This window comes from Argiope bruennichi, chromosome 4, assembly GCF_947563725.1.
Source record: "Argiope bruennichi chromosome 4, qqArgBrue1.1, whole genome shotgun sequence".
NCBI lineage: Eukaryota > Metazoa > Arthropoda > Arachnida > Araneae > Araneidae > Argiope > Argiope bruennichi.
Genome location: NC_079154.1, coordinates 97,239,684 through 97,256,692, shown reverse-complemented (window position 1 = coordinate 97,256,692; position 17,009 = coordinate 97,239,684). Strand labels below are relative to the sequence as shown.

General features: G+C 26.1%; 1 protein-coding gene across 2 annotated transcripts in view; it reads left to right on the top strand.

Annotated features, from left to right (window-relative positions):
• LOC129965711 (annexin A4-like) overlaps positions 1-17,009 on the top strand; it is a 32,161-nt gene that overhangs the window by 7,678 nt on the left and 7,474 nt on the right. For both annotated transcript variants that reach the window (XM_056079825.1, XM_056079824.1), the window contains exons 3-6: positions 12,456-12,506; positions 13,594-13,684; positions 14,630-14,724; positions 15,372-15,576. In XM_056079825.1, coding sequence (XP_055935800.1) covers positions 12,456-12,506; positions 13,594-13,684; positions 14,630-14,724; positions 15,372-15,576 — 442 coding nt within the window. The remainder of the gene's footprint in view (positions 1-12,455; positions 12,507-13,593; positions 13,685-14,629; positions 14,725-15,371; positions 15,577-17,009) is intronic.

Below are 17,009 nucleotides of genomic sequence, written 5' to 3'. Positions count from 1 at the left end.
TATAGTTTTAAAACGAAGTATCCAACTTGCATGCTTCATGATAATGTATACTTATATAAATTATTGGCAGAAATATTTTTTTTGAAGTTGAATTAATTGATTTTTTTTAAATTCTTATATAAAAAGAAAAAAATAAGCTTGATATTCATTTAAAAAAATGTGTATCTTGTATTTGGTGTGTATTTGTATTTGGCCGGCAAGCCTTGCTTTCGCTTCATGGACAAAACAATTTAGTTAAATTATGCGTAACGTTTTTATTTCTACAACTTTTGACGAAATGTAGACGTAAGGTCAAAAAATGTTGCAACTGCCCTCGCATGCGGAAAGTCAGTTAATTCTTCATCTGCTGATAATATAGAACAATGCTCAAACTAATGAAAAATGATGGTGCCGCAAGCTTCTTGTTGTGTGTCGAAGAGTTGAAAATAGCGCAATCTCTCAGTTTCGGAGAAGCAGAAAATGGTTACGATAGCCAATGTAGACGTGGGCTCGATAGGGAAAGAAAAGGCGCTTTTTTCCCTTTACTCTTTAAACGTGCGGCTGTCTCTTATCTTACTAGTCAGCTTTCCTAATTTCACCTCATTTCTTTGAATTGTTTTTCTTAAGCCTTATTGTCAAAAAATACTTATGAAATTATTTTTTATTTTTTTTCCTTACTTGTAGTTAGAATAAAATCCAACTATTAGTATGAATTTTTAAAAAAGTGTTGTTTTAATTGAAATAGATTTTCAAAAAAAAAATTGTAATTCATTAAAAATTAAAAAGAAAACTGAATATTTTTATTCAGTTGTTTTTGAAATCAAAATCATTTAATATCCGAAATAAAATAAAGAATTTGCAGAATTCTTTTGGAATTTACTATTAATTAATGGTTTGGTTTCGATTTCTATTAGAGAATAATTAATAAAGCCAGAAATGAAAATAACAGATTAATTTTTACATTTCAAGGTAAAATATATTTAGAAATAAGGCAAATTTTTGTATTTTTGCGCACCTTTATTTAACTTGATTTGTTTCATATTTTTAAAATTGGAGTCCTGTAATTTTTTTCTCGCTTCATCATATATCAGAATTCTGAAATTTTGCACTTATGTGTTATTGAGGATATTATTAATACTCGTTATTATTATAATAATTTAACTGATTTAACCAGCGATTTTCAGTTAATATATTAATTTCATTAAATTTTGATACCGTAATAGAGGCAATACTTGATCGTAAATATTTGTGAAGGAAAAAAAAAGGATTTCAAGATTCTGTACTACTGAATTTTAAATTAAAAAAAAATAATTATAAGAAAAAATCTCCTTTTTAGTATAACCAACAAAAGCATGTTATTAAAACCTTAAGGGTTCTTTTTTCTAAACTTTATATCTGCAGAAGTATAATTTTATGTGTTTTTTTAAGAAGTTTAAAGCTGTTAAATATTATAATTCTCTTTAAATATGAAAAATTCGAGAAATGAAGAGAACTGTAAAATAAAACACTAGAAATAATACAAATTATTAATTGCAAACATTAGCATGAAGTGAAATCAAAAATTATATAGAAATAGCATACATATAAAAAAAAGAGGGGAAAAAAATACATTAGCCAAAATGTAAGCGGCACCCAAGCAAATAGCACATTTCCGAAAGATATTTTTCAAATTTTCAAGAACTTTTCTGGCTGAATGTTTATGCAAAATTTATGGCTCCCAAGTTTCTTCTTTAGAGATTTCATACAAATCTCTAAAAAAAATAAGCATTTCTTTCAAACTCGAAATAGCAGTATTTTTGTACTCCAGAAACATAAACCTATCTGCAATATAAAACGTGTGCATTCATTTTCAGCTGAAGTAGTTATGAAACAAATAAATAGAGTTTATGTTATTTATTGTTATTCCAAATTGTGTTGATCGAATTTTTAATATGTAGGCTTTAAAATTTTTCGGTTGTCTTAATCCAATGTTGGTTTCATGGATTTTTTCTTCAGATGAATTATTTAATAATTGCTCTTATGTATTTATTTTTTAGCTGATCCTACGTAGAAGGTTTTATGTCCTTATAACCGTATATTTCTTCATATTTCAAAAATCCTTGCTTTTTTTTCACTCATGGCACAGTCATCTACTGCACCAAATGCTATAATTGAAATGCTAACTGAACATCAAAAACTCATCTCAAAGTTGCTAATTAGTGGAAAATCCAAATTAAAATTCGAAAATGCCAAGCTCTATTTTTCACATAGAAACGAAACCTGCCTTCTCTACCAAAATTATTCAAGAGGAACATCTCCTAAAACAGTAAAGCAAGTTATCTTAGCGTCATCCTTGATAGGCATTTAATTTTTAAAATATATATATTTAAAGAAATTAAGCATAATTACTAAGAAGCTAAAACTCGTGTTGCATCCATTGACTTTCAAATCCCATACTTTCAAGTAAAAATAAATGTCTCGTAAGACTATTCTAAGAGCACATATTTCATATGTATCCTCCATTTGGACGAAGTGTAGCCAAAAACTAGAAACTCTAAAACAAAATGGTGCGACAAATTAGCAGTATGCCATGCTTTGTAAATAACGATTGTTAACGATTTTCATAAAGATCTTGAAATCTCCATCATCAGTGAATTTCACAAAAGATAGTCTTCAAGATTTTCTGATAACCTGGATAAATGCGACAGTGTCACAATTAAACAAATTGAAACCCTACAACCCCTAGAACATCGGGAGACCTCGTTGAGTCATCTGCGACTAGACCACGATTAACTTGTTGCTTTACCATCTCATTACGACTCTGTGATCCATTCGTTATTGGTTAATTCCATCATCCATCATGTAAAATTCATTCTTCTCTTTTTCTTTTATTTGAATTTTTAATTAAACATTCAATAATTAGTATGCATTATTAAATTTAACAAGGCGAAACTATCTTGATGCAATTAATTCTATTAAACCACTTTTCTCTGTCCAACTCTTGTGCTGGGAAGTTTAAAACTTTGAGATCCCGCCCCTCCCCACAATCATCCCTTGAATCGATGACTTTTTTCAGATTTTACATCATCAATGATGGACAAAATAATCATCTTTAAGCATGATTGTTTTATTTTTAACGCAATTACTTTTATTCTATGTTCAGTGTTTCATTTTATATATAATATTTTATTGTTTTGGATTTTTTTATTTACTTGTTTTATTGTAAATCAATTAAATGAATATACCATGTGGAAAGGGGATTACTATCTCAAAGTTTCCTTGCCAATCCTTCCTTATTCAAAATCTAGCATTCGATCTTCTTATAGTCCATTGTTGAACTTAGTCCTCATAAATAAAAAACGTTTGCTAAAACACCCATTACAGTTTCTACCATTGATATTCATTAAAATTACCAATTTTGTGATGTTATACGTTATTTTTTTAAAGTTATATAAAAAATAACATATAAAGATGTCATATGTTATTTTTTTTTCTTTCTTTTACTGACTCTAAAATGCTTTATCGTCGCTTAATTCCGACTGCCAGTAGTATAAAATATTATCAATACTTCTCAGACTTCCTCTTCCATGCGGTCAGCAAAGCCTTCCGCTGTTAAAGGCGTAACAGTTGGATGTCACTTATCAAACTAAAGAATTTTTATTTGTTATTTAATGGTAGTATTCAAGATGTAAAGTGATATTAATGCCATTAAAAGAGACGGGCGTCAAGATCACGAGTCGTCATTGCCAAAAATATCTACAATCGGAAGGAGTTTTTTTTTTTTTTTTTTTTCTTTTTTCTTTTTTTTTTCTGTGATGCGTCAGTTGACTTTCAAAGGAAATGAAACTGTGGTTAAAAACTGAATCGATTAACGAAACATAGTGACGTTGAGGAAACCTGAAGCAACATTACGGGTCAACGATCAGTAAACACATTTTTTGTATCATTTACAGTGGCTCCTTAAATGTATTTGTATTATTTGAATTTTTTTTTTTAAGTCCGTAATTAAGACGAAATTTCAATATTCCTTTCATATTGGATAAAAACTGATTTTTTTTAAATGATTTATTTTTAAAAATGGAAATACAAACATGTAAAAAAAAAAAAAAAAAAACGCTCTACAGAATTGGTCAATCCTAAAATAATTTTTAATAAACTCTTCAATAAAATGATTGTCTATCACTACTTTTTTTTTTTAAGTTTATATGAACGTTTAAAATCCTGTTAATTTTTAGCGCTATTTGTTGGGGAAGGGCTAATATATATTTTATTTATAATCTAAAAATAGTTCGTAAGCGAGGTAAAACGAGTAAACCGATTATTTTATTATTATTCATCATAAAAGTAGATATTCCAAAATGGTAAAAACATCTATTTGGTGGAATGATAAAATGCTTAAAACTGGGAAATTGAAACGTAAACAAGGCTAAAAGAGCTTTTCTCCCGAAGTTGCTGCAATGATGTGAAATTCAATGTTCAGAATTTCGAGAATAATTCTTATTTGCGTATTATAAAAAAATTTACATAATATAATGAAAAATATTGCCATTTAATTTCATCTGAAGCATCAAGGAATTGGGATCAATTGGTTTGTGTGGACTTTCCGTTAAAAAATGATCTATAAGTACTCAAATAATCTTTTGCAAAATCCATAATATATATACCGATATTCGAATCACGTCATGAATTTAGATGAGAGTAAATATAAGATTTTTTTTTTTTTTCAATACCCATACAATAGTGAGAAAAAAAATGATCTTATTCTAAAATCTTATTTCAAATAGTTAAGTTATGTGATGGTAGCGTCCTTGCATAGGAATCAGAACCATGTGATTTAATGTTTTTTTGGTCGTATATAACGCCTAATTATCAGATAAAGGACAATTGGTAAAAGCGATATTTTTTTCAGTATTTTTATGATAATTTAATTTTTTATTTTCATTTAAGTTATCAGGTCTATGAACTTCAAGTTATTAAAAGTAAGTAAAGTTTAAGTTTCCCCTAACTTTATTTCGTGCGGCATTTTTAAAAATTTTAGTTAGAATTTTAATTAATTGAAAATTAAGTTGACTTTCAGCGTTTTCCTACGAGAGCTCCAAAATATTACTGTACAAAAATAAATTTTACGTCGTTTTAAAATTTATTTTTTAAATATTTTTTTACCCAATTTTCAACAATTAATTACATTATTGCTCTGAAATTCAAATTGAAAATCAAATATTTTCCATTTTATTCCATTGTTTAAAGTTAAAAAAAAAAAGATTCTTTTTAATATATGTTTAGTTAACAAGACAAATAAGAGTGAAGTTACAATACCAAAAAATTTAGACAAGTGAACCTGATACTTAATTTTTAATTACGCTATGATATTATTTGACTGTCTCCATGAGTTCTGTACCCGATAAACAGAATTTAAATAAGACAATTAAAATAACGTGGCTTTAATGTCCGACAGTTTGTCAGAATAGTGGACATGAAGTCTCTGATTGATTTATCTGAAATCAAATGTAACCAGTATGCTTGGCGAATCAGTTAGCTGCCTGAAACGACTAGTATATAATATAAAGAAAATAATGGGAGAAAAAATAAAGAATCTTGAGCTTAAATTATAGCTTGAGTTGATAATATTAGTAGCGAAATCTATATCCAAATTTTTAGATGTTGTGACACCTAAAGATATCCAACTAAATGCTTATTTAACAAAATATTGCAATATTTACTAATTATTAACGATTTTTCAAAAGGATTGGAATACCTTGTAAGATCACATTTTGGATAGTTTTTGAATGTTGATTTGCTGAAAAAAATAAGTTTTTATTTGAATTCAGCATAATTTACTGGCAAAGTAAGAATGCATGGACAAGAATGGAAATTTTATTATTATATTTTTAATATTAATGCTTTTCATTGGCGTTCCAATAAATCAACTGAATAAATATTAGATGAAATGTAATTGACTAATTTCAGAAAAACGCACTGGACAGAAATGTCTTAAAAGTCAGGGCTATTAAAGATTCATTCTGAAATTGAGGATTTAAGAGGTTACCGTTAATATGAAAATATGCCCTTGTATATTATATTTTAAATAATTTTCACTTCATTTTGATAAATTTCTCCAAAAACTATATTGTTTTTAATTATTGCCATTTTTAATTTTTCGTGTACAAAGCAAAAAGCATACAAAAATAAATGTAGTCAGTATTGCCGTAATGCAATATTAACGACTTAGTTAATTAATATTATGTTTAGATATGTTTTTGAATATAAATACTTCAACTCCAACAATAAAAATATTCTTCTAAAGATTAAATTTAAAAAGCATTTTTTTTTTCAGAATTTAGTGTAATTCGAGAAAAAAAAAAATTGTACATAAGTAGCAACGCAATCGCTGAAAAATTAATTTTAGTTTTAAAGTGATGCGAAAATAATTTTTGTGTGATATTATGCTTTGAAGTTATTGAAAAAAAGTGAAATTTCGATTTTTTACTTAAACCTTTAATTAGATTTTTGAAATATTCTTTCTTGTCATTCAAGAAGTAACTATGTACTAAATTTGGTTATTCTAATTCAGCAATTTGTCTCGAAAATTATTTTCAACATGCATATCTCTGCACTCAATTTACAGATAGTATTCCTGCCTATAAACATTCATGTTGAAAACAACAATAGAAAATTATCAGTGCATATAGTAATTATGGGTATGTATATTAAATGTATTTTTGCTAAACTAAATAAAAAATATTTGATTGAACAATGATTATCAGTTTCGAATGGTGATTGATTTTTTGAGTGATTTACTTTCTCATGTACGAAAAAAAAGGTATTTTAATAATCAAAAAATTCTATATTGAGATCTCTCTGAATCCAAAAAACACATTTTTAAAATAATGATTGTAAATACGATAATTCAGGAACGTTTTCAAATAGAGCAATGAAATTTGGTATTTGTCTTAACAACAAATTTATAGATTTCTAATAAAATTTGAACGAAATCTGTCGAAGGAAAATCTGTCTGTGTATCTATATGTATGCAAGTGAACACGATAAATCAAAAATGCAAAGAGCTGTATGGATGAAATCTGGTATATAGATTTATCATCAAAATTTTTGACCAAATCTGTGGAAAGAATAAACATTTATTGATTTTATATCCGCATGTATGGAAATACAATAACTCAAAAACGTGATTGATTGAAACAAAGTGATTGAGAATAATAAATTTTAATATTTAGTCTTATATCTGAAATTGCAAACCTGTGCCAAATTTTAGTTTCAATCGGTGTAAAGGAAGATATCCAAGTGGTGGCCTGGTGATAAAGTCTCGGCTTCGGAACCGGAGGGTTTCAGGTTCGAGACCCGATTCCACCAAAGAACCGTCGTGTAAGCGGGTCTGGTGCACGTTAAATCCGTCCTGACCAAACGTCCTCCTGCTGGTGTGGAGAGGGGAGTGCCAGCTCAGGTGTCGTCCTTGTCATCTGACCGCGGTTCAAAATTACGAGGTCCGTCCCAAAATAGCCCAAGTGTTACTTCAAACTGGACGTTAATATAACTAAACTAAACTAAAAACTCTATACTAATAAATTCAGGGAATACGGAAAAGGATCGAAGTAGAGATTATCCAAATATACGGAAATGCTGAGGATTGAATACTCCCTAAGATTATGTAGAGATATTGAAAATTGACCTCAGAAAAGTCAATAGAAGAATGCTACCAAATTTTAAAAATTAGTTTGCAGAATTTTTTTTTCATATATTAATCCTATTAAACAGGAAAATGCTAGTTTTCCAATCTGCTTTATTTCCTGATATTTGATATTGTTTCTATAATAAAGTTTTAAAATTAAAGTACGAGGCCGAATAAAAAGATGCAAACATTTCACATTTTTCTTTAGTTTTAGAAAATATTCCACATAGGGCATAAACTAAACAAAGCGTATCATGTCTTTAATAAGGATTATTAAATACAAACGAATTCATCCGAGCCTTTAAAAATGATATGCAGATGAATATGATGAAAAACATTTTTAAAAAATGAGGATTTAACCATCGTAAGATCTCTCAAAGCTACTTTTCTAGTTATTTGTTTTATTTTTTGGAAAGTAGATCAATGATAGGCTTATAAAACTAGAAAGATGCTGAATTACAATTAAAATATTCTTTTCTTTCTCCAGAATGTATTTAAGTTTTATTTTTTTAGGTATTTACAGGAAACAAATCATGCATAAAGTAAATTCTGGAATTTTAAAATAATACTTTTATCTTAAAAATGTTCTTAGATCTCAACAGATTGAACTATAGTTTATTTCAGCCGGTGTCTTTCCAGTTTTATCAGTTTTTGGTTGGGAAATCTCGTCGAAATAAGGAGAACTTCAGATTCTAAAGTGAAGTCCTCAACTATAAAGGTTTAAACAAACCTATTTAAAAAAGAAAGATTAAAATTGTTTTTTAATCGAATTAATTGGGATTTAAGAAGAGATGTTTTCTACTTTTTTTTTTTTTTTTTCCCCCCTTTCTTTTTCCCAGTTTAATTCTGAAAAGAGTTTTTTTTTTTTTTTTTTTTTTTCCCCAATAAAAAGAAAGATTTATTATGATCTTAAAGAAGATACATCATGAGCTGTACTCAATTGAAATAAATTTCAGATGCAATTGATTTTGGCAAATCAAATCCAAATGCTTATTGTAAAAAAAGTAGGTATTTATATATTAACGCGAGCAGTCAAGTGAGTTTTCCTATTCAGTAGTAGTGCCAATGTATCGGTGAAGTGCTGGTATGTTTAGCGTTAAAATTTTTGTATTTCTCTCATTTTTGTATTTCTCAAAAGTTTAATATATATATATATAAGTTCTAGAATTATTACGGAACTTTTATTACACTTCTATGTATATTTCTTTTGCACATTTTTCTAATCTTAAATCTGTTTAAAATGATAAATAAGTCAAGTTAAAAACTTAAAATTGCTGTATTGACGAAAATAACTAAACTTTTATATTTTTGCAATAATTGTATGTCATTAATGTATGTACATTGATTGATTAAAATTTTTAGGAATTAAACTTTCTGTGATTGTTTTAATTCTATTCAGGACCATTAGAGAAGGTCTATTTAAAGGAACAGACCATTATTGAGTTTTTATTTTTATATTTATTTTTATACATTTAATTACTGATGAAATGTTTACTTTTAATTAATTATTTTTATGCATTATTCTATTAGTAAATAATGAATAGTAATCAATATTTACATTATTTTAACAATTGTAGTACGTATGTTTACTTACATTTCATTATCTTCACATGTAAGTAATTGAAATATATTATACCAGAACTTTTTTAATTTGTTTCCTAACGATGCTGTTTCGAGAAGTAAAACAAATTTTCTACTTCATTGCCATTCAAAAAATTTTTTAACGAGTTTGATAATTTCATATATCATAACATGATATTGTTTCAGGCTTGATTCGTTAATCTTTATTTTATTTTTTATATATTCTCTTTATTACATATCAGCGATGGTTTGTGCATAAAAAAATGTATTTAATATCATCGAAACGCGCGTGAATATAAATTCGGTGACTAAAACAATAAAGAATGTTGCTGTAAATTATACTTAAAAATATTGCTCGAAGAGAAAGAAAATTCTCAAAAATAAAATTGACATTACTTAGAACGCTATTTTTTGGAATTTAAAAGTAGGGTAAACATAATTGTGCAATAATATGCTTCGAAGCTATTGTAGATAAGCGATTATGATTAATTTTTAATTAATATCCGAGAAATTCTGTCTACGGATGGATAAATTATACAAGAAGAAATATGCCAAATTTCATAGCTCTAGATCCAAAGGTCTGCACTATAAAGTGTTTTGGCCTAATTTTTTTCATCATGCATGTCACATTACCCAAGTTATTGTATGCTAGCCAATAAATACTATCAAATTAAAATCTTGTTCACAACCCAAAAAATTAGGTAACATGTAATAAAAGGTCGCATTAATTAATGACAAATGAAAAAATGACGTATCTGAAAGCAGAATTATTTTCTGGATAATTTTAGCTATGAGAATATCTGGAAAATTATTCAAGTATCTAATAGAACAGGAAATAAATAATTTCGATAGCTCCATTAATTAGCGACTCGTTATTTAAAATGCTATATTTTATAAAAACGAACTTTCACGTATGATAATTTTTAACGTCGGTAACATTGAAAGAAAGGAGAAAGAAAAATGAGCACCTACTTTTCTTTTGAAATGTTTTTTTCTAATTTTCTTACTTTGCAGTGTTAAAAAAAAATTCAGACATAACAATTCAATAAAAACAGTTCTTAAAAATTGAAAGATATGAAAGAAAAAAAATGATTGTGTTAATTCGTATTTTTGTGAAGAATTGTTTTTCCTCTTGCACTTTAACTAAGATTTAATTATTTTAAATTATTCATGATTGTATCAAAATTGCAATATGTTTTTTTTATTCAACTCCTTAATATGATGCCACACCCTATATTCAGCTTTTTTTATACTACGTGTACATTTCTTAGTGAATGCATCGTCGGCAACATTTGTAAGAAAGCTCTTTTGGAACAACAGAAAACCAACTATTGCATCCATTATATTTTAATGCACGGTTTTTTATAATTCATGATATTCAAGGTTTCCTTAGAGGAAGCGAAATGCTTTATTATTCCCTATTCTTTTGGTAAGTAGGGATAGTTGTTCAGTTAGGGAAAAAACATTTCCGGTTGCCCGGAGGTACGGTCAACCAATCGTGTGTTCGGAATTGCCTTTTAACGGAGCGGTATTTGTTTAGGTCTTGCTTCAAGCATTGATAGAAGCTGAACGTGCAGTTTCTTCTCTTTTCGTAAGTTTTTTATTTAAAAATAACTGTTATTTTTATATAATTGGTATAAGTTTTCTTAATTGAACGACCGAGTAAATTTAAATTTATAACTTAATTTTTTTTCCATAAGTTATTAACTATGAGAAAATCCGCCCATTTCTTGTAAGCTGAACTGTCACTTTTATTATAAAGGGAAAATATGTTCTTAGCTAATTCTGTTTTTTTTAAAATCCGCAAGAAATATATCGTGTTTGTATTATCTTTTTTCCTAAGCTTTCTCAAAAGACAAGTTTGCTTATTTGAATTATTAATATATATATAATTCAGTACATAAGAAAATTACAAATGCACGCCGGGGCAAATATCTTTTAACAAAATTTAATAAATATTAAAATTTATTTTTATATTCACCATTAACATTTTTCTTCTTGCAATTACTTGATTTTAAAATATTTCGTTGGTTTCTTACTGTGAGTTAATTTTTACAGTGCTTAATGCAAAGTAACGCTACTAGAATGCTCACATTTTATATATATCGTATCCATTTTTAACTCCTTATTTTATCGTAAATTTGTACAGTTATTGACAATATAATATATTCAGATCTTAATGTTTTCAAAAAATATCACAAAAAGCATGCATTTTTCTAATGTTATGCAAATATTCTATATTCAAAACATGGACTATCTTTAATGATCATTAAAAAAGTTTTGTATTCCACCAGTGTTTAATTAATTTTATCTGTTTATTGTTCTCTTGTCATTATGGAATTGGAACTTGAAAAATCATTTATTGCTTTTGTTATTATTGACCTCAATTTTATGTATCTTTTTAAATTACAAAAAATGATCCAATTTATTTTCAAACTGTTTTCTAATTCGACTGTTAATTAAAAAAATTCTGTAATATTTATTGCTACATAAATTTAATTATTTGATTTTAAGCCTTAGGTACTTAAGTAAAATTACAATATGTGTTCAATGGGATTAGATTTCATATGTACATAGAATATCAAGTTTGACTGATAAAGTGAATTATTTACAATATTCATATTTTTCTTTATTCTGGCATTACATCCTAATACTTTTTTACTTAAATTATTATTTTTATTTTATGGATTGGTTTAATGGAGTATATTGAACTATTTAGGATTAAATTGTACCAAGCATATGGTGAAATCTTTTTTAACTATTCTTTTTATAAAATTTACTTTTAAAAAATCCTGAAAACTTGGATACAGATGTTTAATGTTTACATCTTTTGAACTTATATTATTATTACATACTTTAAACTAATATTTTTGTCCTTTAAACTTATTTTGCATGAAATGTGTTATTTTCATTTCTTTCCCTGCTTTTGTCATCAAGAATTCCTTTTTTATTTGATAACTGTGACTTTATTATTTTCTTTCATTCCATTTTGAATCTTTAGGAGTTTTATAATTAAAGAATGTCTTGTTTTCATCCATATAACTATTAAAATCAAATTTAAGTTACTTTTATTTTTTCAATGGCAATATTTTAAGTAAATTTAATTTCAAAGTTGAATATCTTCTCGGAAAGTTATTTTAATCAACTAGTGTAGAAGAACGATAGAATTTTATTAATATAAAGAGAGTACATTGTTTCAAAATAACTTATTTGTTAACTGTTTTATTTTCAGATTTCATCTAACCGGTACTCACCAGGAATTTACCAACAAAGAATGGCATACGTAAGGGAAAGTTTTAAACTTTATGTAGGCTTTAATCTTACAGAAGTTGAGATTTGTATTTTATATTGAGAATATATGTAGTACAGTTACTTTTGATATATTTTATTTATGAACAATAAAAAAAAGAAACTAGACTAATTACTTGAACACTTTTTTAAGATTTTAATAAATTTTGAATTTTGCTGGTTATATTTTAGTTTTATATTATATTTATATTGCATTGACAACAATGTTTTATTCAATATTGAAATATTAACTCCAAACTGAAAGAACATTATATTTTTACCCATGGGAGTAATGGTGTAAAGTTAAATATTTGTTTTGTTTAACTGTTAACTCTTATGCTCATTTTGTTTAGTATACCATGCATACAACTTTATAAAAACATACTATCACTATAAAATAATTTTTAAAAAGTTGTATGTATGGTATACTATACAAAAGGAGATGCTATACAAAATGTGTAGCTACCTATATACATTTTTTTTTTTTTTTTTTTTTTTTTTTTTTGCTTTTCTTTAAAAAAGCAATCTTGCCACAATAAGGGTTAATATTATGATTATAAGAAAATTTTACTTTATTGCTTCTAATAATATATATTATTTATTGATAAAATTATTTATTGATCTGAAATATATTAAAATTATTTTTTAACAGTTTATTGCTTTACCTTCACTATAATTTAATCAATGTAAAATTATTAATACTTCATTATTATTACTTCGTTAATATATTATTTATTCATTTTCTTAAAATGCATTGTTACTTTTATTTTTGATACTTTTTATCACATTATATTATAATTTGATCTAAGCAAAATTATTTTCATGTATTATTAATTTGATAGTCAATGATAACTTTTTTTTTTTTAAGTTTGTCATTTTCTTTGAAGAATTTGAAATTGTATGCAGTTGATATTATTTATATTAATTGGATTGTATTCATCTCTTTACAAAATGCATCCTTATTTTTATATTGAATCTCAAAATTTATTATCATAATTATTGATCAATGTAAAAGTAAAATTAGAAATTTAAATAATTAATCTAATTAAATAGCAAAAATGTAATTTGGAAATTTTTATCAGTACGTAGCTGGAGAAGGAACTGTAAAGCCCTACCCAGATTTTGATCCTAAGAGTGATGCTGAGATTCTGAGGAAGGCGATGAAAGGTTTTGGTAAGAAAACATTTATTATATTTCTTAAAGTATTCAACTGGAATTTTTAATTTATTCTATTTTCTCCATCTCGTTCAAAATGATTTCTCTGAATAACGTTGTAACTCTTTTCCTGCTATATGTTTTATTTGCTATTTTTCCAGTAATATATTTTCTTTCCCAAAGCTCATTGATAGGCAATATTGTAATTATATAATTCAGCCATTAAACTTTCCTGATTTCTTATGTATTAAAACATTATTCAGAAGTTAAATGCAATATAAAAATCAGATGTTCTTTGAAATTAGTAATTAAAAGAACAATCTAAATTTGAATTAACTTTAAGTATGCTAAGTTAAAATTCTCAACAAATGCAATAAATGTCCTTGTTTTGAGAATATTAATGTTATAACACATTATTTAAAAATTATTGCTAAAAATTGTTCATAAAATTTATAAAGAGCTTGGACTATTTCAATAAATTTACAAATACTATAATTTGGGTAGTTTCTCTGGATTTTTGTCATTATGCTGCTTTCACATTTTAAACATTTATATTAATAGATTTTCATCCACCTTATTTTTTAAATTAAGAATATACTACTTTAATTATGATTTTAATGAAAATGACATACATTAACTAATAATAGAAGCTTAGTTATCTATAGAATTGAAATCTATTTTGGGGTATTTATTGTCCATCTGATTAAATATCTATTTTTAAATTATTTATGATTCTCTTAAATTGTGATACCTTAAAAACATTTTGTGTAATTCAAATTAATTTATTTAAGAGTAAATTGATTTTCTAAAATTCATTTAGAATAAAATGTTGTACTAATTCTACCAAACATTTATTAAATTTCATCTTTAAAAAATATTTTTAAGGCCTATTTAAAAAAAAAAAATTAGAAAAAAAATCTTGACTAAAATTTGTTGATGTTGTCTTTTTTTGCTCATTTTTAGGTACTGATGAAACAGCCATTATCAAAGTATTGACAAAACGTACTAATGAACAAAGAGTTTATATTGGCATAGCTTTTAAGCAACTGTATGGAAAAGTAAGCTTTTACATCATTCATTTAAATATGCCAATAAAGTGATTTAAATTATACATCAATTTTTTCAGACAATACTGTTTTCTTTGATTGCACGTATGAAAATATCTTTCATAAGTTATAGTTATTAGAAAGTTATAAATTTTAATTACTAATATATGATTAATATCTTAACTATATTTCACATTTGTTTAAATAATTTTTACTTAAAATAATTTTTTGTAAAAATTCCATTTGAAATTTTTCCTGGAATCTGTGATGTAAATTATATTTTTTCTGTATTGAATATTATAATTTATTTTTATAGAATACTAATGCTATCTATTTTTTGTTAATGTAAATTTTTTATTGTGCTGTTGTTATGAAGAAATTGCTTAATTTATTCCAAATTATATTGATACTTATTTGTTGTACAAAAACATATATTGGCAGTTTTGCTCATGTAATGCCATCCAACCAACTGTTTAAATAATCATAAAGGTTATAGTCGCAGGGACATGGAGAGGTGTCCTGATGTACTGCCAGCAAAAAAATTACCAAATATTATTTTCATGTTTCTGCTGCAATGTTTTTGATGTAGAAAAAAAAATAAGTATTTTTATTATATTTTCAGCATTTATTATATTGTTTTAAAATATGATTTTGTACAGGATTTGATTGATGACTTGAAAAGTGAACTTACTGGAAACTTTGAAAACGTTATTCTTGGATTAATGATGCCTACTCATGACTATTTGGCTTCAGAGTTGAAGAAAGCAATAAGAGGTCTTGGTACGGATGAAGATATCTTGATTGAGATTCTTTGTACCAGAACAAATCAAGAAATATGGTCTATAAATGAAGCGTATCAACGACGTAAGTCTGTTGTTTTCTTTAATTTACATTTGAAGAATAAATAATATATATGGTATTTGATATAAATTCAATTTTCAATGAATTTCTGTGGTCTACATATACATAAACATTTCCTCTTAATAAATATATTATATATATATTTATAATACAAAGAGGAAATGTTTTTGAATAGGATCCAAACAAAAAGTCTTGAAAAATTGAAGATTTTCAGTTGAAAGCAGAAGCTATTAATGAAATGTGTTTACCGATTCTTAAAAAGTTTGCTCTTAAAGGAGTGGAATTATAGTGCCATGATAATGTCAAACTAAACAATAAACTATTTCAAATTAACAGTATTATCTCCTTTTAATTACTTTAATCATGATGATGAAGAATTAGTGGATGTCTACTATTTGACATAAAAATAAAATTTCTAACTGGAAGTGAACATTAAGATTCATAGTATCAGATTGATTCAAGTCAAGAATAACATCATTAATTTTGAATATGAAGAGAGGGTTTGGGAATGAGAAATTCAAAGACTGAATTAGCGACTTCTAGAAAATAAAGAAGATTTACACTAATGGATCAGAAGTAAATGAAAAGGTTGGGTGTGGTTTTGCTAATTGGATTGAATTTGAAAACAAAATATATAGACTTTCTGGCAACTGTTAGATTTTTATGGCTGAAGTTCCGGCCGTAAAGCTAGCTGTTAAATATATAATCAAACAATAGTAGGATAGCTTTGCAATAGCTGCATATTCAAAATCCACTCTTTTGGCCTTGGATTCACTAAATGAAAAAATATTAAAAATAAAATAACTGAATATGACAGAATAATCAAATAATATTCGATAAGAGCATACACGGGACAAATATGAAATAAGAAATCTGATTGACTTGCAAAGCTTGCAATCAAAAAAATATGTAGATTACAAATTTTCTTATTCAAAAGCTCAAGCGGAAACAAATTTAAAAGTAAAAAGCTATGAACCTTTGACTAGGCAGTTGGTCTAATTCTATAAAAGGTAGTTTTGCATATGAACTTTTTTTATGAATTATATTTGAAGGGATTAGAAGATACTTTTTTCTGAATAGGATTTTTACTACACATGGTAAGATGAATTAGAAGAGATTCTTTGTGACGATTGAGAGGTGTTAAATGTGGAGAAGCACAACAAGATGATAAATATCTTCTGTTGGAGTGCTTAATTTAGGAATATGAAAGAGAACTGAATATAGATTGTAAAGCTGCATTAAAAATTGCTTTTGTGCTCTGTTTTTCAAAACTTTTCAAAGAATGTTCTTAACAAACTTTTAATTTTAGAATTTTAAATTGATGATAGATTAATCTTTTTTAATCCATTTACTTATACTTTCTTAATTTTTGTGCATAATTTCCTATTTTTTTCTATATTATTATTTATAACATTAGTATTCTATATTAATTTCTA